This window comes from Athene noctua, chromosome 24, assembly GCF_965140245.1.
Source record: "Athene noctua chromosome 24, bAthNoc1.hap1.1, whole genome shotgun sequence".
NCBI lineage: Eukaryota > Metazoa > Chordata > Aves > Strigiformes > Strigidae > Athene > Athene noctua.
Window position 1 is genome coordinate 3,916,043 of NC_134060.1, and position 21,102 is coordinate 3,937,144.

Sequence of the window (21,102 nt, forward strand, 5' to 3'; positions counted from 1 at the left end):
TCCTAAATTATTGGAGCACTTATCTATTAGCCCAGAAGAATTCACATACTAATCCTCATCTAAAACTATCCCCTCTGGGCACGATCCTCTTCAGACTCAGCACCAGAGCTGAAAAACTGCTGAAGCCCTGCTGAAACCACTAACCCCGTGGCATAACTATTAACAGAAGTGACAGTTCAGGCAGCGGGTCCAAAGCAGACCGTTGCTTGTGGGGCTGACATAAACCGTAAGAGCTCTGGAGGCAGGTAATGAAAATGTATGACTGTGTTTCATCTTTGGCTAAAACACAGAGCAGAAGCAAAAGAATTATTTTTTTTTTTTTTTTTTCCTAGTCTGTGGACAATGAATAGGATGAACAGAAAGGCTTTTCCTCCCATGCTCCCACATGATGATTAATCTTCCCAGCATTTGAAGATGTTGGTCATTATTTCCTGGCTTGCCTTGAAATCCACTCTTACAAAGCAGCAGCAGGAGGATATATTTATATGATGATAGAAGATTTTTGTGAAATATGCATCTGTTTCAACGTTCTCAGAGCAAACCTAACCCAACCCTTCAAGGAGAGCAGAGATTATCACATCTGGGGGAAAGCAGAGACTGCTGCAGACACATGAGGACGTCTCTGGATTCAAGACTGACGATGGGCTGCACAGATGGCTGTCAAATAAATGAAAATTCACCCTTTGGGAGATTATTTTCCTTTAACAACTATGCCAGTTTTTAGTGACTACTAAGAAGCCTGGCAGTTTCCAAAGGCATCCTTCTGGTTGGCTCCGTCTCTGGCTGGAAAATTCCTGGGTTTTGTCAAATAGGGTCCCCTGGCACATTTTTTTGAGCTGTGCTCAGTCCCCACCAACGTAAAATGAGATTGTCACCTCCTGGTTTCTTTCCAAACAGGTCAGGTGACTGCAGACTTGTTAGGAAACTTTGAACAGCCAGATTTTACCTGAAAAGGAGGAAAGATCTTCCTGCTCAAAACAACTTGAAATAAAGAACTGCTACAGACAGAGGTAATTCATTCCCCAGGATGCCATCGGGACTACCACATTTTATACAAACTGCTTTTTGGCTTGACTTCAGATACTTTTTTGACCCAAACCAAATATTTAAGCTTGGTTTAAGATTCTTGGGTTTTCTTAACGCTTTTGTTCGTTGAAAACTGATTTTTGTTTCGCTTTTCTTAGACGAAACTACCAGCAAAGTTCATAGCTGATTTTTCCGCAGTTCTGGTTAGCCTGAACTGCATTTTCTGACAAGTCAACTCTTTTTCTGAAAATTATTCTTAGATGTTTTCCACTTGGGATCTCATTTCTGAAGCCATCTAAAATAGGATGTTGCTCCACATTCACAACAGCAAATTCATTACATTCTTGTGGCCCTTATCTTACTTAAGTAGGGGAAAATGGAATACAGTAATTCTGATGATGCCGATTTTAATGAAGAAAAGCTCGTGCAGCCTGCTGTATTAGTCACCTGGTGTTACAAGAATGTAATAAACTAGAACTGTTTCTGCTTTTTCCTCTGTGCACCTCATGCTATGTTTCTGCTTTTTGCACTATTTTTCTTCTTGGTTTGTATTTTCCCTGGCACTGAAGAGGTAAGATTGTTGAGACGTAGACCTTTACCATAATTAAGAAAGACTCCTCCTCTTGTGAAAGCTCATTCCTACCCAGTTCCAGTTTAAGAGACATAGGATGGACTGTTATCTCGGATGTGAATGGCTTTTTTCCTTTTTCTTAGAAAACCTGAGGTGGTGGTGTGTTTTACCTTGTACAAATGTCTCTCCCCTGCTAGCAGAGAAATGCCATTTGAATTCTCAGCAAGGCTTCCGTGCATCCCTGAATGTGAGTCTTAATTCAGATAATTAATATCACGTATGTAGGAGTGTGGAGTTAAAAGCAAAGCAGTCAAGCCTGCAGATCAGTGCATGATGATGCGTCCCAATTCAGAGGTTGGGGGGCTAGATATGCTGTTTTCTGTGTGTTGGATTTGGCTGGAGCTGCTACAAGCATTACAACAGCTTCACAGCCAGGGTGAGGGAGCTGCCTTCTCTGCATCAGCCATTCACTCTTGGCTGGCAAAGAGATGAGAGGGCTTGGTAGCCCCTTGCTTTACAGGTTTAGCACGTGAAAATTATCACATGAAAACCGTATGCCTGCGAGGCACAAACTGAATGAAATCAGGGCAAAATCCGCTACTAGCTTATCTGTTCTTATAACTTACAGCCCGCAAACCTCTTCCTTGGCAGCACGAGATGGTCAATAGATGCTGATGGGATCATTTGGAGGAGGGAGGAGGCTGCTCCAAAGAGCCATGTCTTAAACATGTCTTTATACACCTTTATTACCTACTTTATACATTAATTTTCTCGCACCGTGTGTAGATTGGTACTCCAGGCTATGGCTGGAGGGAACTTACTCTGTTGGCTGAAGTCATCTGGGCTATATATCCACTCTGTCTAGGTGACATTGCCATGGCAACATTATTATTACAATTTAGCCTTTCAGGTGTTTTATTAGAACACCTCCTACCAAAACAATGCCAGTAATCCATCAGCACATGGTCTAATCTAACAAGCAATCATGCTTTCCACGCTTTGTTCCTTAAGTAACACAAGGCAACAGCAAACTCTCCTAGGTTAAAACACACTGTGAAACTGCAATCCACTTCCACGTAACAGATAACAAAGTTCCTAATTATCTAGGCTTCTCAGGAGCCTCGTGTCCTTTGCTTGTATTTCTAAAACCTTAAAATAATCAATATCAGACGGATTTCTTCTGTCCTGAGTCATTACAGGCCATCAGGGATTGTTTTGTTCATTCTCACTGCGTGTAGATGAGCCCTACTTGGAGAAAGTTTAGGGCTGTTGTTTGCATAATGTATCAGCCAGTTTAAATGGATGGATCTCCCCTTATCTGATCGCAAGCAGATAAAATGAGGGTAGTTGCAGTGGGCTTGACAGCCTACACACATCTAAGCCTTTAAATAGACATTATTAGACCTGGCTACTCGCAGGTGAGGAAAAGCAGCTTTGGGGCTGCGTGGAGGGGGAGGATGGCTCAGCAGCTTCGTCCTCCCCGCAACGTCCCCGCTAGGCCACGCGTGAGTAAGAGCCCAGGGTGGGAAGAGCCAGCAGCTATCCCACACAGCATGAGCCCTCCGTTCCCAGCGGGGCACTAGGCAGCTCCTAAGATCAGGCTTCAGAAAGCTGAGCAACAAATTAGGCTCCACACCACGGTAAAGTGTCAGAAATCTTTTAACTACCTGCCGAAAGATGGCACCTTGTTCTGTCAACTGCCGTGCTTGTTCTTCTAGAGGTAAAGGATTCCTTCCTCTTTAAAGCTGGCAATTTCACCAGGTTTTGTTGTCACTATCTATACTTTGTAGTAGCTATCAACAAAGTTTAGGTGTCTGGTTTACATGCTGAGGCTGCCCTGTTTTAAGGATGCATTTAAATGTACTATCCCTTTCCACTTCGATGAAACAAGGATGGGTGGTTGAGTTGGATTTCTTTTTTTTTTTCTTTTTTTTTTTTTTTTTTCAAAACCAACTATGTTGACTCAAACTGTCTGCCAGTAATACAGAGACTTTCTTCCATCTGCCTGCTTTATCCTTCCATTGCTGTGATGCCTAAAAATCACAGGTTTGAGTGGTTCTGAGAGTCAGAGAGGGCTTTTTGGCTAAGGGCTGGAGTGCTATTCCAGCACAAGAGAGACATCCCACCACTCCTGCAGCCAGAATGGGAGCATTTTCTACAGTGAGAGGGGGAAAAAAAAAAAATCAAGCTTACTTTAACAGATAGGCTGGAGGCTTGAGCATAATTATCTTGCCAAACTCTTTTGCCTTGAGTATTATCTATCACTCTGTAGTTTTGTTCCTCACAGAAAGGTACATATTAAATTCTGTTTTTCTTCTGGCCATAAAAAAAAGGTAATTTTCTCAAAATTATTTCTTCCAGTCCTGCTAAAAACAAGAATCATAATGCAGCAGGACCCCCATCCTTCTAGTAATTACACTTTGCCTCATAACTCCTTCAACACCCATTTCTCAATTTATTTGGCTTATGTCTGGAACTGCAGTCATACACAGAGACTGGGTTCTCTGTCTTATTATTACACAGACTAAATTGTTTTAAAAATGTAATTAAACATTTACCTTGAAGACAATGGTTTGTCTTCTTTAAGAAGAAGGATATCTTAATTTAACCTAATTTAGAAAACCTTTAATTTCTAAGCATTTACCTTCAAGACAATGTTATGCTAAACACAAAGCAAAACAAAAAGATTTCTTAATTTAACCTAATTAAAAGATAAGCCTTCAACTTTTATATCACTGCTGTATAAAATGAAGAGCTAGGCAGAGCCTTTTGGTTTGTTCAGAACTGTCTATTTTATTATCCCTCTGGTTTGTTCTCAGCTGTCGATTTTATTATCTCCCTTGATGCCCCCAAATCCTCTCAGCCAGCAGAGCTATCTAACCTGCTCGGTCCTGGGGCCATCTATAAGAGATCAAGGGACCACCACTGCAATAGCGAAGGGTTTTGGTTTGTTGGGGGTTTGATTGGTTTTGGGGTGTTTTTTATGAGGTTCAGACAAAATTCAGCCTGCTGCTCGAGGTCTCCCCAGGGAAGAGGAGATCTGAGGAGGGTGAAGGATTATTTCCATTCAGTCTGAGGCCGAGGCAGGGTGTTAGGTGGTGGAAGAAGGGGTAATGGAAGCCCGTGGAGCGATGGACTCTTGCTGGTGCTGGTCCTTGGGGGACCGCTGATGAATGCACAAGGCACGACAGCAGTAAAAGCTCTCCCAACTGCATTAGCGCTCAAAATAATGTCACCAGCAGCTGGCTTTCAGGTTTCTCCCCCTTCTCCCGAGCTGCCCTGCGAAGGCGTGCAAAGAAGCAAAACCAAATCATCCTTTGCAAGCAGCTCCCCTGGGCTCCAAGAAGCCTGTGGAGCATCTGCTGTGCTCAGCGAGGCTCCTGTGCGACCTGCCAAAACGGAGCAGCCAAATCTACTCCCCTGTCCCTCGTGGTGCAGCTACGGGGCAGGGAAGGGAGAGCAGCTGTGCAGAGAGCTCCTCGAGCAGCTGCTCCGGAGGAAACCGTACGTGGTGGCTGAGGAATGGTGCCCACATCTTCCTCTTGCTCAGGCTGAACTGGTCCTGCCTGCAAACCTCAGGGGATGGTTCAAAGGACACATTTCAAAATGAAATAATCAAGATGCAAATTTGCCTTTGAGGGTGGTTGCGTTCAAGGTCCACTGGGCAGCCACCAGGCAGCTAAAAGCACAAGGCTTACTTTTCGGTTTTATTTTGACTGGATGAAACCCTGCAGCAGTTGTGGAGGTGTAAGGAAGGGTAAGGCAGGGTGATCACTGACCTTGGGCATAGCTGGGTCTGTAACAGTTCCTGAATTCTGCTCCCAGAGCTGCTCTGCCACCTGCTTTATATTACTTAAAGCACTTTTCATAGGAAAATGACAATATAACGGATTCTCGGCTGAACAGTTCAAAATGTGAAGCCCTGCAGCGTGCATCCGCTAGACCCAGCAATCAGATCAGGTATTTCTTTCCTGCAGTGTTAGTTGTTTATGAAGAAGGAGCACACTGAGTGCAGGAAGATGCAAACAGCAGATGATTTCTTTCCTTGCAGCTCCAACTCCTTTCCAGCCTACAAAATGTTCTCTTTTAGCTTTTCCAAGTTTAGTCACATCAGTACTTGGGTGGCTGCAGTTTACCCTTTCCTGTAAGCGGCCTCCTCTATCTCACACACACAGCACCCAAAAAGCCACATCTGGTGACCTCCTCCACCCACCCAGCTCTGTTGCTGAGCCATTTCAGATGCCTTCAGTTTTGGGCGGTGCCTTTTTTTCCTCTTCCGTTGCTCATTCTGCAGATTTGGGGGGGGGGGGGGTGTTCCCCTAACATTTATGAGCAGAAACGCTTTGGTTCACCATTTTCACCTCTGATACAGTATTACCTCCCAGGGTGACTCAGATTTGGCTAGCGCTTGCACGGTGCACTGAAGGCTAAGGTGGGTGATGAGGATTTCAGTATTTTGGTTTCAGACGTGCTTCACAGCGGTTGACTGTGAGCTCATCAGCCCCAGAAAGGGCGGGTTTGGGTGTAGAAAGGCGGTTCCCAAGCCATGCCGGAGGTTCCCACTCCCCTCCTCGTGTCAGGCAGCGCCCGGCAGGCCCTCCGGGCCACATCACCCCTCCGGCACACGCCGGACGGGCTATGGGTGCTGCGCGGGAAAAGCCGCCCCTCCAGCACCCTCCCCAGGAGCGAGGCGCGGGCCCCGCGGCCCCGGCCGAGCCCTCACAGCTCCTGAGCCCGCCCTGCGCCCTCAGCCCCTCTTTAAAGGAGCTGCACACCCCTCGGCCAATCGCAGCGGGGACGGGGCATCCCCCGCAGCCAATGGAAGGGCCGACTGGGGGAAAGGGGCGGGGCCAGGCGCTCCTCCGGCTGGAGCCGGGCAACTGTGGTAAACAAGCGGGCGGGTCTCCCGGCTTTCCTGGCGTTTGGAAGCGCCAATGAGCGAGGCCAGGCTCCGCTAGCTAGCCAATAGCGAGTGAGGGGCGGAGCGCGGCCCTGGGGGCGAGCGTCACGGCGGGCAGAGCCTGATCTGCTGATTGGCTGGCGGCGCCCCCGCCTCCACCCCCGAGTGACCGTTGGCGGGAGGGGCGGGGCGGTGGGCGGGGCGGTGGGCGGGGCTCGCCGCGCTGTCGCAGTGAGCGGCGGTGGAGGCGGGCGGTGCGGGCGGACTGCCTGTGCGGGCACCGGGCAGCGCAGCCCGGCGGGTCCCCTTCGGCGGGGAGGAGGTGGAAAACCAGAGGCCTCTGAGTATCTCGGTGTAGTTAGGTACTTCCCTCCTGGATGCTTGGGCGGGCGGGAGAGAGGCGCTGCTCCCCGGAGAGCCCGGCAGGCAGGCAGCCTCTTCCTCTTAATTTAACGGGCACTCGTGAGCGCTGACAGCAGCGAGGGGTGTTCTCGCTTTTGAGATGCGCGGGCAGGATTGAGAAGATTTTACTCACTGTAGGACCCAGAGGTGGCTTGGATTTGTCAGAGGGGTGAGTAAACCGGGCTGGGGATAGGAAAGCGTCTGCCCCGCGGGTTTGACGGCGTGCTGGGGGGGCAGCGCCGTTCCTACCCGTAGGAGTAGGGGTGATTTGGGGCTTCTAGGTAGGTCCTGAAAACGTGTCCTGCTTTTTGTCGTGGTCGGAAAGTTGAACTCTTGTTTCTTCCAGCGCACGCAAGGAGGGAATTGGTGTGTGGGGGGTGATGAATAACTAATAGCGAAGCAGAGGTTTGGGAGAAAGGGGGAATTTGCCGGGATCTATTTAACAGAAACAAAATCCGTAGATTTTTTTTTTTTTTTCCCTCAAGAAACTTACCCCTAGCCGAGCTTTCCGCATGGCTTGTTTGCACCCCGGCGTCTCCAGCCCTCTGCGGGCGAAGGCAGCTCCTGGCAGCCTGGTGAGGAGTGGAGCAGCCTCGTCCCTGGCTGGCTGGCTGCTCCCTGTCCCTGCGCACCCTGCCCCTTCCCGGGGGTTTTCCTCGCTCCTCGTCAGGGCGCGGGTCCTCCTCTTAGCCCCAAGGGCTGCCCCGCCGGAGGAGCCCAGCAGCCCGGAGCTGTAGGGGATGGTTCAGAGCTGAGGGCTGCTCACAGACTAGAGAGTTGATGGCAAGTCCGGAGAGAGGGAAAACGAACTAGTGTGGCTGGAGCCGGGGGAGGGACGCGGCTGGGGAGGCGGCAGAGCCGCCGGGACAAAGGCTTATAACGCCGGCTGCATCCTTCTTGGTGTTGAATGAACGCGCTCTTCTGTCCCCCCCCCTCCCGCTTCACAGAAATGCTGCAGCATGAACCCACCGCCTAGAGCGAAAGGATCGCGCCTCCTCGGCACCGCTCCCTGAGCCGCCCGACAGCAGCCGTCCGGCGGGGAGCCTGCAGGGGGACTGACACCGGGAGCTGCCCAGCCCAGCCGCTCCGCCGCCCGGCTCCGGCGGGATGCGCTCGCCGCCGCCTTCATGCTGGAAGGGGGGACTCTGAACCGCCGCTCCGCGCCCTGCGAGCCTCTCGGGCCAGGACCCCGGGCAGCGGCGGCGCCCCGCGGCGTAGCCCGGTCCGGAGCCATCCACGTGTCACCCGCCGGCGGTCCCCGGTGAAGGCGCCCGCTCCAGCCGGTGGTGCGGGGGGACATCCCAGAGCGCTTCGCCGCAGAAGCCAGCGGCGTCCCCCGGGGGTGGCGGCGGAGCCCGCCCGGCCGCCGCGATCCGGTGCCCCATGGTGCTGCTGCGGAAGCTGCCGGGGATGCCGGGCTGGCCGGCGGCGCTGGGGCTGCGGCTGCCGCAGAAGTTCCTGTTTCTGCTCTTCCTCTCGGGCCTGCTCACGCTGTGCTTCGGGGCCCTCTTCCTCCTGCCCGATTCCTCCCGCTTCAAGCGCCTCTTCCTGCCCCGCCGGGCCACCGCCTCCGCCTCCTCCTCCTCTTCTTCCTCCGCCTCCTCCTCCTCCGCCTCCTCCTCCTCCACCCGCGACACCGACCTGCCCCGCAGCCCCCCCGCCGCCGCCGAGCCCCGCCACGCCAGCCCCGCCGCCCCGCGCCGGCTCCGGGAGAAGCTCCGCACCGCCGCCCGCATGGCCGGCCCGCCGGCCCACACCGCGCCGGGCTCCCGGCAGCAGGTGCAGGGCGGCGAGCGGCGAGCCCAGCCCGCCACCGGCGCTCCCCCGGCCCGGGAGACGCGAGCTCCGTTCCGCTTCGACTACGAGCGGTTCCGCCGGAGCCTCCGCCACCCGGTGCGGGGGAGGCGGCAGGGCGAGGACCCCGAGACCCGCGCCCGCAGGATGAAGATTAAAGAGGTGAGACCCCGCGTCGCCCTCCCCGCACGGCCGCGTCCCCCCTCGGCTCCCCTCACGGCCGTGTCCCCCCCTCACAGCCATTTCCCCCCCTCGCATCCATGTTCCCCCCCAGTCAGCCCTTGGCTCCCCTCACGGCCATGGGCCCCCTTCAGCCCCAGCTCCCCTCACAGCCATGTCCCCCCCTCACAGCCATGTCCCCCCCTCACAGCCATGTCCCCCCTCAGCTCTCAGTTCAGCCCTCACGGCCATGTCCTACCCTCAGTCAGCCCTTGGCTCCCCCCATGGCAGTGTCGTGTCCTGCCCCCCCCTCCCCAAGTCAGCCCCAGCAGTCATGTCCTCCCCTCACTGCTTTGTCACCCCTCATCCCTCACCTCCCCTCACGGCCTCGGCCTCTCCTCGTTGCCCCCACTCTTCTCACACACCCGCTACTTCCCCAGCCTTGCCCCCATTTCCCACACAGGCCCCTTGTGCTCCTTTCTCCCTCCTTTTCCCAAGGAGGGTGACAGGAATTAGAGGGGTGTCTTTTTCCGTGGGGGTGTCCTGCAGCGTGGCACTGCGCATGCAGAGCGTGCAGGTGCACATGCTTCCTCTCACCGGAGAGGAAATGTCAGGGCAGCCTGATAGGGTGTGACGAGAAATTAAAGAGCTGAAATTATGCAAAGGGAAATTTCAGCTTGATTATTAGGATTAAAAAAACCCCAAACTTGCTTGGCCAGAGGTGTCTGCAGTTGTGCAAGAGGCTCCCTCCTGGTGTATCGGCGTAAACCTGGCTGCGTGACACAAAAACTGGTAGATGATGAAACTTGTGCTGGTCCACGGGGATGGGGGGACGGGATGTGCCCTCGCAGAAGTCGGGGAGGAGGCGTGAGGCTGGCTGGCCCTGTGAATCGTTTTGTCGCTTACTCGGGATGGAGTTGGCTCAGGACTTGTTACCCACTAACAGCAACTTGAAGGCTGCCCTCAGTTAGACCCCACCGCACCCGGGCCACCTCATCGGTGGGTTACCGGGGTGTAACGGAAGGGAGAGTTTGGCCTGGTGCCCACAGCTTGTGCGTAAAAAGCCTGGCAGCCTCGCAAATGTTGCAGAGCAATCTGTGACCTAGTTAACCAAGAGCTATAGATTCTGTGTAGTATTCGATTGTGTTTGTCGTATCTTTTGCTATGATGGATAACCAACTTGGAGTGAATTTTGGTCTAGTAAGAAGTGCCAATAAGTAAAATGCACAGATTTAATTAAGCGGAGTATAAATTTCCTGGGTTTGTTCTCTCACAGAGGTGTAGGCATTCAGCAAAGATGCTGCCCCAGGTTGAACAGAGAAGGAGGTCGGAGTAACACACCGAGGGCTTTCATCCGCTGTAACCTGCATTTCAAAAGCAGTTTTTTAAAGCTGCCCTCCTGATATCTCTGTCAGTCATTAAAACAAAGGCTGCACCGCTGGTAAGATTCTGACTTCTCTGCCAGACAACCAGACACAACACACAGAGGGGTGCTGGGTTTCTTTATGATCCCAGGCGTGATTGAGCCATCCTTTCACTCCGCATATCAGCTTCAGGGTGTTCAGAACATTCCAGTACCTGGCCCTCTCGTGCAGTTGGAGTTGCGGAGTGTGTGCTTGAATATGCCTCAGACTCCCACTTCCAAGGTATGCTAGGGTAGCACAACATACCCATGAATAACCCAGCTTCCAGTCTGTACAAACAAATCAAATTGGAAATCTAATTTATGAAAGCCAGTGGAATTCAGTTCTTTATTTGTAGTTAATTATTTTTTAAATACAGGATTATTTCAAGTTGTATGGATTCAGCCCCATCTGTTTATAACAGCCGTAATCAGTGCCGGGTAGCAGAGTTAGATTTTTCAAGGATGAGAATCCATAAATACTAGTTTTATGCTGACAGCTAATTACTCTTCAAACAGAGCCCTTATTCCTTAAAAGTGCCTGCACTTCTATTTATTCAGAAAGAGAGAGAAACAAATATGGTGCTGAGATATGAGACTGAACGTGCAGAACAAGGGATGGTGGTGCAGCTTGTGGGAGAGATAAGGTGTGTCCTTTTTTTTGCGAATCAAAAAGACATGAAGAAAACAAACCAAGAGAGGTTAGAAGACAAATGCTGTATAAAAAGAAACAGATGGGTAAAAAAATAAAAAAAAAATTGCAAGGAAGAAATAAATCAAGTCATGATACTGCATTTGGGTTAGCAAATACTCTTCATGTGATGTGAGAGATGCCAGCAGAGGCAGGTAGTGGGTTTGCTGGATGTTTTAAGGTGCTGTGTGCAGTAGCAAGTAGTTTTTCTCTCCTTCTTCCAGTGTTTTAAGCCCTGTAATTTGTTAAAATGTGTTCCAAACTGTTCTGGTACTTAAAGTTTTGTTGTTGGTCCCCTCCCCCCTCAGCCCATTCTTACAGGTCAGCACCTATAGAACAGGGTGGATGGATATGGATGGGATTTGTTGGTATTTTTTTTTTCCCCTCCGTCTGCCAGAGCCTAGATGAAAGCCAGGAGAAAGAACTGGTGCATGATCAAAGACTAGGGCTGATGCCCAACCTAGAGACGTGGAGCTTTTTATTTTCACGCAGGACCCTTCAATCTGAACAGGATTCCAAGCAGGCGTCTGCTCTTTCCCACCCAGTCTCTAAGCTGCTTGATGCTTCAGCCAAAGAAGAGGGTGTGTCATTAGTTTCTTGGCTGTTACATGTGGAAAGCGTCCTGCTAGACTTTTTCTGCTTTAAAGATAAGTGTTGTCCAGAGTGTGAAACCCACCCCTGTGGTGTCTCCTGCTTTACTGCTGTTTGGGGAAAGCTCTGAGCAGTGCTAGGGGCACTGGAGCTGTTTGCAGATGAAGGAGCCTGGCTGGGGGTATATTTACCTCACTGATTTGTGTGCTTTGAATGCCATGTTTCCTAGTAGCACAGAAAGGAGCAAGCGAGTTGAAATGGCACATAGAAATCTGTTAAAAGGAGTAAGTGCTGCAGTGAGCTGAGCTGACGTGCATGCAGGTGTGCTGCTTTGCACTGGTGGGTAACTTAGCAAAGTGGCAGACTTCTTGGGTTCGACTTAGAGACTTAAAGACAAGTCCAGAGTCAATAAGCAGTTGTTTTCCTGAGAAGGAGGAAAGAGAGCACCTGGATTGCACGGACTGCTTACTGCAAAAGGTCATTGGTCACCTGGAGAATTGCCTAGGATATACTGCTGTGTGTTACTGTGGGCAGCTGAGTACTGTGGGCACTCTGACCTTTTGAAGAAAACGGCAATAAAACCAAATAAAAGTCTCCCCATGCTGCAGGTTGGGAAACTTAAAAGTGCCTGAGATTATTCATCCCTTAAACTGACCTCTAAAAACCGTATTAGTTCTGTAATTGATCAGTCGTGCGTGGCTTCAGGGAATAGCTGATTTTTTTACATGCGCCCAATACTAATCACTAATGTTCAAAAAAAAAAAAAAAAAGAAGCGGTTGTAGTCAGAAAGTAACTGCAGAAATACCACAGTGGGATTCCGTATTTATTTGCTCTCAACAATTTCCAGATCAAATTGGCTCAGTGAAAAGTCAAAATGATTTCCCTTCCAACTGCTGCTACTGCAAACTCGGCCTCAGATCTGGGAAAATCAGACCGTGTGGTTTCTGCCTTTTGCATCATAACCAGTAATAAAGATTTTGCTGTTGGAGCTGAGCTGACAGTTTTGCTGATGATGGATGAAGCAAAACAGACTGCTGCTTGCTGTACTGTAGCTGTGTCGGCTTTGTGGGTCTCGCAGGTAGGGCAGTGGTGGGGAGAGAGAACAGCATTTCTCTAAAGTATTTTTATACCAACTCTACTAATGCCATCCAGTGCTTAAGGACAACCCTGGTAACCAGCTAGACCAGAAAGCGCCCATCGGTGAAATTAAAGTAGCTCGCTTGCTTCCAGTCATGAGATGTGAGAAAAATGTGAACAGTAAAAGAGATTTACTGTTTTTTCTTTTCCCCTTTGGGTACAAAAGGCAAGTTTCCTTGCCTGATGTCTGAGAATACTTAATACCTTAACCTGACAGTGTCCTTTGTCCCTTTCAAATAAGGAAATATGTCAAATTCAGGCAGGCTTTTAGTCCTCTGCTGGGATTGTACCCTTGGGTTTGACACATGCATTCATTTCCTCCGGATTAGTAATACTGAAGCCTATTTGTTTTACAGTGCAGTTCTCTTCATCCTGGCTTTTCTTCCTGTCCCCACCTTCATTTGCCTCCCCTTGCTGTCTGCTGTCCTCTAAAAAGATGTATTTGCTTTTGAAAATCAGAGCCCAGGGGATGGAAGGCCATCAGAGTCCGTGTACGCGGTTATCCGGCATCGCTCTGCAGATTAACAGGCACCTTCGAATGTAGAACAGTCTTTTAAACGCCAAGATCTTGACAGCATGTCACTGGAAGATAATTGGCAAGAAACAGGAATGTTACCAGGAGCTCAACTTTTGCGGGAAGTTACTTGGTGTTGGTTACCGAGTTCCCGTGGTGTGGTTTGGACAGTCCTGACCCCCCATCCCCTCCGCAGCGGCACAGAGCCGGGTGTCGGGGCAGAGCTGGGGGAGCTGCTGTCTTCTCCTTCGGAATTTGTGCCGCAGCCCTGACCTCTGGTGGGAGAAGTGTCTGGTCAGACGCTCGCTTCGTCTCGCACACCTCGGCGGAGACAAGCTGTGGGGATTCTCCGGGGATTTTTTACATGGGTATGGGTGCACGAGCACCGGGAGCTGGGCTGTGATCCCCAGTTTACTGAGAGCAGGGCTTAAAACAGTTCTCAGTGTGAGTTACAATCAGCCTGTTGGTACAACGCTGTGAATCACGTCCCTGAGCCATCTCATTTCTGAAGCCAGCAGTAAAAAGATTCCAGGCATTTCCCTTTCCCTACACTGTGCAACTTCTATTCTTCCATTCGGAGAAAATGCCTTTTCTTTCTGTAATCTGGGGATGAGCAGTACTACAAGCAAATAATGTAATCTGTCAGCGGCTTCAGTACGTGAGTAGCACCACGCACAGTTCTAGGTGGAAGTGCACCTCCCCACGCACATCTTTCTCCCCGAGACCCGTGGAAAACATCTCAACCCTTTGTGCTGGTCAAATATAAATCCAGTGTCTTCCAACAGACTGACTTTGGGCAGCGGGGGTCAAGAAAACCGTTCTCAGTAAAATACTTACTATAACAGAAAAGAGTGATGATCTCAAACCAGTCAGGTGTACTGTGATCGGATCATAATTCTTTCTCTGAGGTAGAAATATCTTTGCAATGAGAGAATTTCTATGCAGTTTGAAGCACTGGCTGGCTCCAGGCTTGCTGGAATTTTCCTTTGCTCCATGCTTCTCATGCATTTATTTACTGTACCTGCGAAAAAGGTACTATACTGTAAATCCCACAAATGGTGCATACAGTGTATTTTTTGCTTCACTAGCCTCCGGTGGATTCATGCAAACAAAATTTAGGCCTAACCTGTCTCAGCCTCTTTTGGCGGTAGGGTATACAGTTAATCAACTATAAATGTATTTGTTCTGTAGGCATAATGCATGAGTACGGAAAATCTTTCACATGCTGTGATCCGTGCTGCAGTGCTGCTTGCCTTAGAGATGCCGGCGATACCTTGGTGCACGCAATTACTGATGTTACTGGAGCTGAGGGCATTTTGGAACACTGTGCAATTTGAAGACATTTGTTCTTATCTACGAAATCTAGCACTGAAAGCACTTGTTCCACAACGACTGAATTTGGTGCGAGACTAGTTTGTAAACTGCCACTTAAAGACAATGCACTGTTCACACAACAGCAAAATTGGAGCGTGGAGCTCTCCAGGCAGATTACAGATAATGACTGAATCCGAGTGCTGGACGTGGTGAAATGAGTTTCCAGGACACACGCACACAGAGGAACGTTGTGCAGAAGGACCTGCACCTTGCTGAATGACTTCAGTAAATCCACATAAGCTCTTTGAAAGTTCTCAAATATAAAGATGGGGGGGGTGTTATGCTGTAACCACGTCCCGTAGCTGCGGGGAGCAGGACTGAACGTGGCCATGCTCCGAGCAGGGGTCACGTCGCTGGGGCTGTGTGAGGTGAGGAGCCCTCACTGTACCCCCCTGCGTGATGCCAGTGCTGGGCCAAGCTCCCGGCGCCCCCCCAGTTCTGCCATCAATCTGGGTGATGTGCATCAAACTGTGGGTTTGCAGTTGTGCAAATATTTACTAAAAAGCAGTCACCTCAGTTAAGATTCCATCTTTCCAGCCAAAATATTTATAGACTCCTGATTAACTTTTTAATCAACGATTAAATCTGGCCCTTAATGGGAGAAAGATTTCTGTGTCTAGTGTTGTTTCCTTTGGATCTGTATGCAAGGCTTTACCAAATGATGTTGATCAATCATGTTTGGTTTACTCCATTAGTCTATTATTGTTAGATTATTTATCATTTTGTTTCGATGCTTTTGAATATATTTTTTTGGTAATTAAAATGATTCCAATTTTAGATAGGAGACCGAGAGGGAGAAAGGAGAAGTAGCTTAGATCAGTCTGTTATTTAGTTCTGAATATAAAACTGACATGAAGCTGTCAAAAGAAGAAAGCAGGAAAGAGAATTCACGTCATTGGTGGGAAGAGGAAATCTTGTGCTTGGAGCATTCTCATTTTTAAACTTAGGAAACAGACTAAATTTACATTCCCCAAAAAAAGTGCTTTTCACTGAATGCCGTGAATGGATTTGGCATGAGGAGCGAACACACTCCCATGATTGCTGTCTTTACTGCGTATCCCCTTGGCGCTTCAGTTCATCATATGACACAATATTTTGGAAGGGCTCCAGAGAAGCTGTCATGGGCAGCGGTGTCAGTGATCCGTGCATAATGCGAGTGAATTGTGCATGATGGACCCAAACCACTGTAGGAGAGAGAGCACAGTGGGAACACTGAAGGACTGGATAATAAACGTCCTCTATTTATGGGACAGGGGTGTTAGTCATTTGTACCTTTACTAAAGGGGGCAGAGCACCTACTATTAATTAGAACAGGACATTTGGTCCTGGGTTCTGTTCCTGATCCATCATGTCACTGTATGGATCCAGTATGCACCTCTGTAAAATGGGCACAATTTTTTAAAATCCCCAATCCAGCAAGCTATTATGCAGCAAAGCTGTTTCCTCTCGGGCACTTCAGCATTCCCTGGGAGGACACTGGAGCGTAAGTAATGTCTAGAGGTTGCACTAAACTGAAGTGACTTTAGTGCTTCCCTTTTGCATCTATTTATCTTGACAGCAAAGATGCAGAGTCCCTTGTGTGTGTATCTGCTGTGTACTACAATCAAAGGAGAGATCTCGACGGTGTTTGAAAAGGAAAGTGTGCTCTTAAGACTTACTTCTTCCCTTAGCAGAGAGGTAACGGAGCCTGGCTTTCTAGGAATAGGAGTCCTGTGTGCTGAACCCCCCCTGCATCCCCCTCATGCAGTTTGTGACGTTCCCCATCCTTGTGTTGGTAGTTCCTTCGGTGTCACCCTCCCCGCCAGTGGTGGCTGTTGTTCCTCCCCGTGTCCCCCCTGGGCTGTGAGGGCTGGAGGCAGTGATGCAGTTCTGGGTACCAAGCACCCGGCTCAGCGGGCTGTGGCGGAACAGGGCAGGGGCTCACACTGCTCCCCGGCCTTCAGTGGGGCACTCTGGGGGTCTCTGCCAGTCCGCCGGCAATTTGCACTGAATTTTAGTTCCTTTGTGACCTTTACCCTCTGTCAAACCCAATTGAAGTTTTCCAGCTCAGGAGTTACCGGGGAGGATGGTCAGATGACAGCGGAGCAGAAAACAGTTCTCAGGCTTATTTGAGCTAATTGTTCTGATGGTTGTGATTGAGTGGGAGCCAGGAACTCGTTAGTTCTAATCTGGCCTCCAACACTTGTATTACATGGCCACAGAGCTGTTATATTTCTCTCCCTCTCAGTTTATTAGTGGGTAGAACGATATCCTAAGAGTAAGGCTGCGAAGAATAATCAATGCAAGAGATTTAGAAATTCTGTAGCATCTCATCATGCCAACAGCACTTGCGCAGGATGATGATATACAGGGAAGCTATATGTTCAGTACAGCCTAGAGAATGTCTCTTCTCGAAGAGCTGGTACTTGCTTCAGAGGAAGTCGGTGACAGAACTCCCACTGATTTATGGAGCAAGATGGCTCTGAAGACTGTCTGTACTGAGAATTGGAGCCATGTTAGTAACGTCTGAGCAAACCGTGTTTGAAACGGGGCTCTTGCTCTAATTGTGTTAACATGATTTCCCTGGGCAGTAAAGAAAGTGCATAACCATGTACTTTGCGAAGTAACAAAAGATAATTATAATGTAATCACATTTCATCCATCCCGAAACCCTCCTGCTGTCTGGGTTAGCCAGCCCAGCTCACAAATAAAATACTTCCAAGTGGAAATGGGATGTTTCTGGTTCTTCCTCCACTTGAGCCTCTGTTTTTCTCTGCAGTTATCTAGGAAGGACACATATTTATGTTGGTAGTTCAGCATTGTGCTAGATGAACACCAATGAATCCTTGGCTGATTTTTGGTGCTGTTTTGGCTTTCTTGAAGGCCTTCCTTCTTATATACCAGACATTTGTTCTGTGTGTTAGTGAGCTCTCCAACCACCGGAACATTGTCGCTGCTGGGTGTGGATCTGCTCACTCTCATCAGTGGCTGCACAGTAGAATAATTCAAAAAATTGATTTTTGAAAGGCAACTTCTTGGCTGGCGTGGGGTAAAGCAGTAGACAGGTGTCTTCTCTTCTGGTTCTTTCATTTCTGGTTTTCAAAGACTTAAATAAAATTTCGAATTGAATGTTAAGGTGAGATTTGGTAAGTGGAACAGCGTGGAAGTTTGTTCCTTAGGTCTTGAAAGGAAGCACAGCCAGAGCAGTACTGTGGGAGCCACCTCTACATTAGCAGGGACATGGAGTCTGTGACCTAGGAGGTGCCTTCTGTCTCTAATTTTGATGAATCTTGATGATTCTTTTCTTTAGTTTATTACCCAGATCCCCCTAACTTGCCATTTCTTGCTGTATTCTTTCGGCAGTTCATTAATCATTGTCGTATGATGACTGTCTAGTGCAGTGCTGGAATGATGCCAGGGCCAAGCCCTGGTCCCTCTCATGATGGAAGGTCAGGATAAATGAAAGCGAGTCCCCTTCATCCTGCCAGCTGAATTCTAACATTGTTCTAACATCCACTCCACCAACTTCATTTTTATTAAAGATCCAGTATTTGCAACCTGATTTGTATGATTTATTGTTGACTGTGGGACTCTTGGAAGAGTTTATCAGCCTCTGGCTAATAAATTTGCTACTGTGGTCCAAGAATTTCTTGTAACACTTTTGTGAGTTGACAACTCCGACATGAGGCTCTAGGAAGGCTGTGAGCAAGTTTCTTGTGTCTATATTAGCTATTACCTTTGATAAATTACTGGACTAATCTCTGCTGACTACTTAATGCTTGAGAATTGCTCTGTTCCTCTCTTCAGAAGTTCAAATCACAAGTAACTCTCGGAAGGGGAGAGAAGGGAGAGGACAGCAATGCTCCAATCTGTCCCTCCGAGCAAGAACTACAAAGACAGATGGGGAGCAGGTGAACCAGCAAGAAATCATTAAACTAAACTCATCCTCCCAGATCTCTCCTGTTAAGCCATCCAAGTGTGAGATAAAGCATGAGGTGTGCCGGCAGTTCTCAACTTCCCTCTTTTCTCCTGTTCCAGCATTTGGACTGAGACAAAGGCAGTTTTCAAACAGATGTTCCTTCTGCTCCCTAAGTCCATTCTCACAGTGCAGAGCAGGAGCGATGCCGGGTAACTCTTGGCCTGTATTTACTTTTTTTTTTTTTCTTTCTTTCTTTCCTTCCTTCAGTTATCCCATCTGCTTATGACTGCTTTCTGGGCCCTTGAGCCATCCATGTGTCAAAAGCAATTCGCGCTTTGCCAGTGCTGGGAGGAACGAGGCAGATCAGATGCGTCGTCCTGAAATAGAAAGAGTGAGACACGTATATTGAGCCGCTGAGTGAACCTGTGACCGTGCTAAGTTTTTCTTCCAACGTGAAAGGACTCCTTTCATATCTTACAGTGTGGGTCCTATTCAGAGCTGTGATTTCCTTTTCCAGATTTAAGGGCCTAACAGAGGCCTCTTCAGTCTGTTTAGGTTGTCTGAACCGTACCTCGAGCCGTGGTGTGAATCGGTTCCGTTTATCCACCCGGCTCCCTATGCTGACACAGCAGCTCCGCATCACCCGAGTTCCAAAGCATCTTGCTGTGTCCCGGGCTGGAAAATTCCTTCTTCCCAAAAGAGGATGTGGCTGATTGTGAGGGTGGTCTTCACTTTTTCTATGTCTTAAAATGCTTTGGAAGTGTTTCTCTGGCTGAACTAGAGCTCTTCAGCTGTCCAACTTGGGCTGTTGGATACAGAGCCCCAGCCTTCTGGTCCATCATAGTTTCCATAACCATACTTCATGGTGACTGTCAGGATATTTCTGCTCTGGGTGAGGAAGGCTTTATTTACTTGCCTCAGGACGGCTCCGTGGCACATTCACAGAGGTGGTCCCTGTTCAGTCTTTCATTTCCATTCCCACAGAGTATTCCTGCCATGGTCCCACATCCAAGGCTCAGGAGTACAAAGCCTCTCATATCCTCTCTGTTTTGTTTCTTTTCATAATTGATCTGTTTGATGTCTCTCCTGCAGGTAGGCCTAATAGGTTCTAGAGACTTTTTTCTTTCCTTTTTATTATTTTCCTTGAAAAATGAAAGAAAAATGTCCCCAGACTTTTTTTCTTTCTTTTTTTTTTTTTTCTTTTTTCTTTTTATCTTCCAGTCTGCCCATTTTTGGTTAGTTATCACTACAGCCTCTTTTAGAGCATCCCCTTGGGCTCTGGCTCTCCAGAAATAAGAATCCTGTGCAGATGGTATCTTTAGGGAAAGAGAAAATTACTTACCTTGTCATAATGCAGGTCTGGAAAAACAATCTTGCTTAGTGTTTGTGTTTCCAGCCACCTTCCTTTTTAACGGGGGAATATTATGGTGAGGAAGTGATGGATTCTGGTCTGGGTGTTTAACTGATCATTGTACATCATTCACCTGGAATGCTGGTCACAAGAATTTGTAGTCTGTGTGTAATTAGGGATTTACGAAGACCCTGTGCTGTACACGCCTGAAGGGACGTAGCTGAAATGTAAGAGGCTTCAAGGCAGCCTATAGGTATGTCACAATGCCCAAAATCTTAAGAGCTAGGGGAATTTCGTGCATGATTTATGCTGCAGGCACAAAACTCAGGAGGGGGACTCTGAGGTGACATTTGAAGAAGCACAATTACTGGGTAAGTAATTTTTTTTTTTCACTTTCTTTCCTCAAAGCATGCTGGAATGAAATAGTAGTCACTAAGAAAAGCCATTACCAGCCTGTCCCACCTAGAGTTAAAAGGACTTGAAAAATCCAAATACTAGTGTGACACAAAGTGTACTGCTTGCTTTCTGGGTCCACCTGCCATCCTTTGTGCATGCAGCCCCTGGCAGTAGCTGTGAAAAGAATTGCAGCGTGTTTGACGGATATCTCCTAATACGGAACTTTGTTAGCAAAAGTAATCTTGTGAAGCGAACCATTACATTAGAACGTAAAGGTAATGATTTGTGACGTCGCAGTAGTGTTGGGGAAAATATTTGCTTGATATGCCTCTTTGTGCGTGAAAGTCTCTGTACGTGTATTTGGATATATGGTACCTGTTCACTTCCAAAGTGCAGCACATACAGTAATTCCTGAAACCAGCATCATGCTAAAGTAGAGCACAGTGTGATGTAGTTCACAGGTATCTTTTAATACTTTTTAGTATCTAATATCGGAATATTATTATCTAGTATTTCAATATTTTACAAAAAGAGATTGATTTCCTGTCTTCTGCAGTTGAACGTGTTCTGATATCTTCTCCTTTGGAAGCATTTTTAAGGGCTACAGGTACATACTGACAACTTAAATTTAAGAAATCTGTTTTGGGTGGGAAATCTGAATGCATGGAAGGAGTAAACCAGAGCTAACTTCAAATTCTGAACAGTATCAGAAACCCCCCCAATGTTTTATATGAGGACCTTAAATTTCTTTTCTGATTTTCTCATACTTACAGATATTGCTCAAAGAGCTACTCCGGCCTTCCTTCTATGGTAATAACAAGGGAGATTATAATTATTCATATGGTTTTAAGCTCATCTTTCTTCAAGTTTCCTCTCTTCAATTTTTAATCTTTCC

General features: G+C 48.2%; 1 protein-coding gene across 1 annotated transcript in view; it reads left to right on the forward strand.

Moving 5' to 3' along the window:
* Positions 1-6,729: 6,729 nt before the first annotated feature.
* Positions 6,730-21,102, forward strand: part of MAN1C1 (mannosidase alpha class 1C member 1) — a 67,841-nt gene continuing 53,468 nt past the window's right edge. Inside the window, exons 1-2 of the mRNA XM_074925877.1 lie at positions 6,730-7,068; positions 7,847-8,855. Of these exons, the coding sequence (XP_074781978.1) occupies positions 8,283-8,855 (573 nt within the window). The 5' untranslated portion in view covers positions 6,730-7,068; positions 7,847-8,282. The remainder of the gene's footprint in view (positions 7,069-7,846; positions 8,856-21,102) is intronic.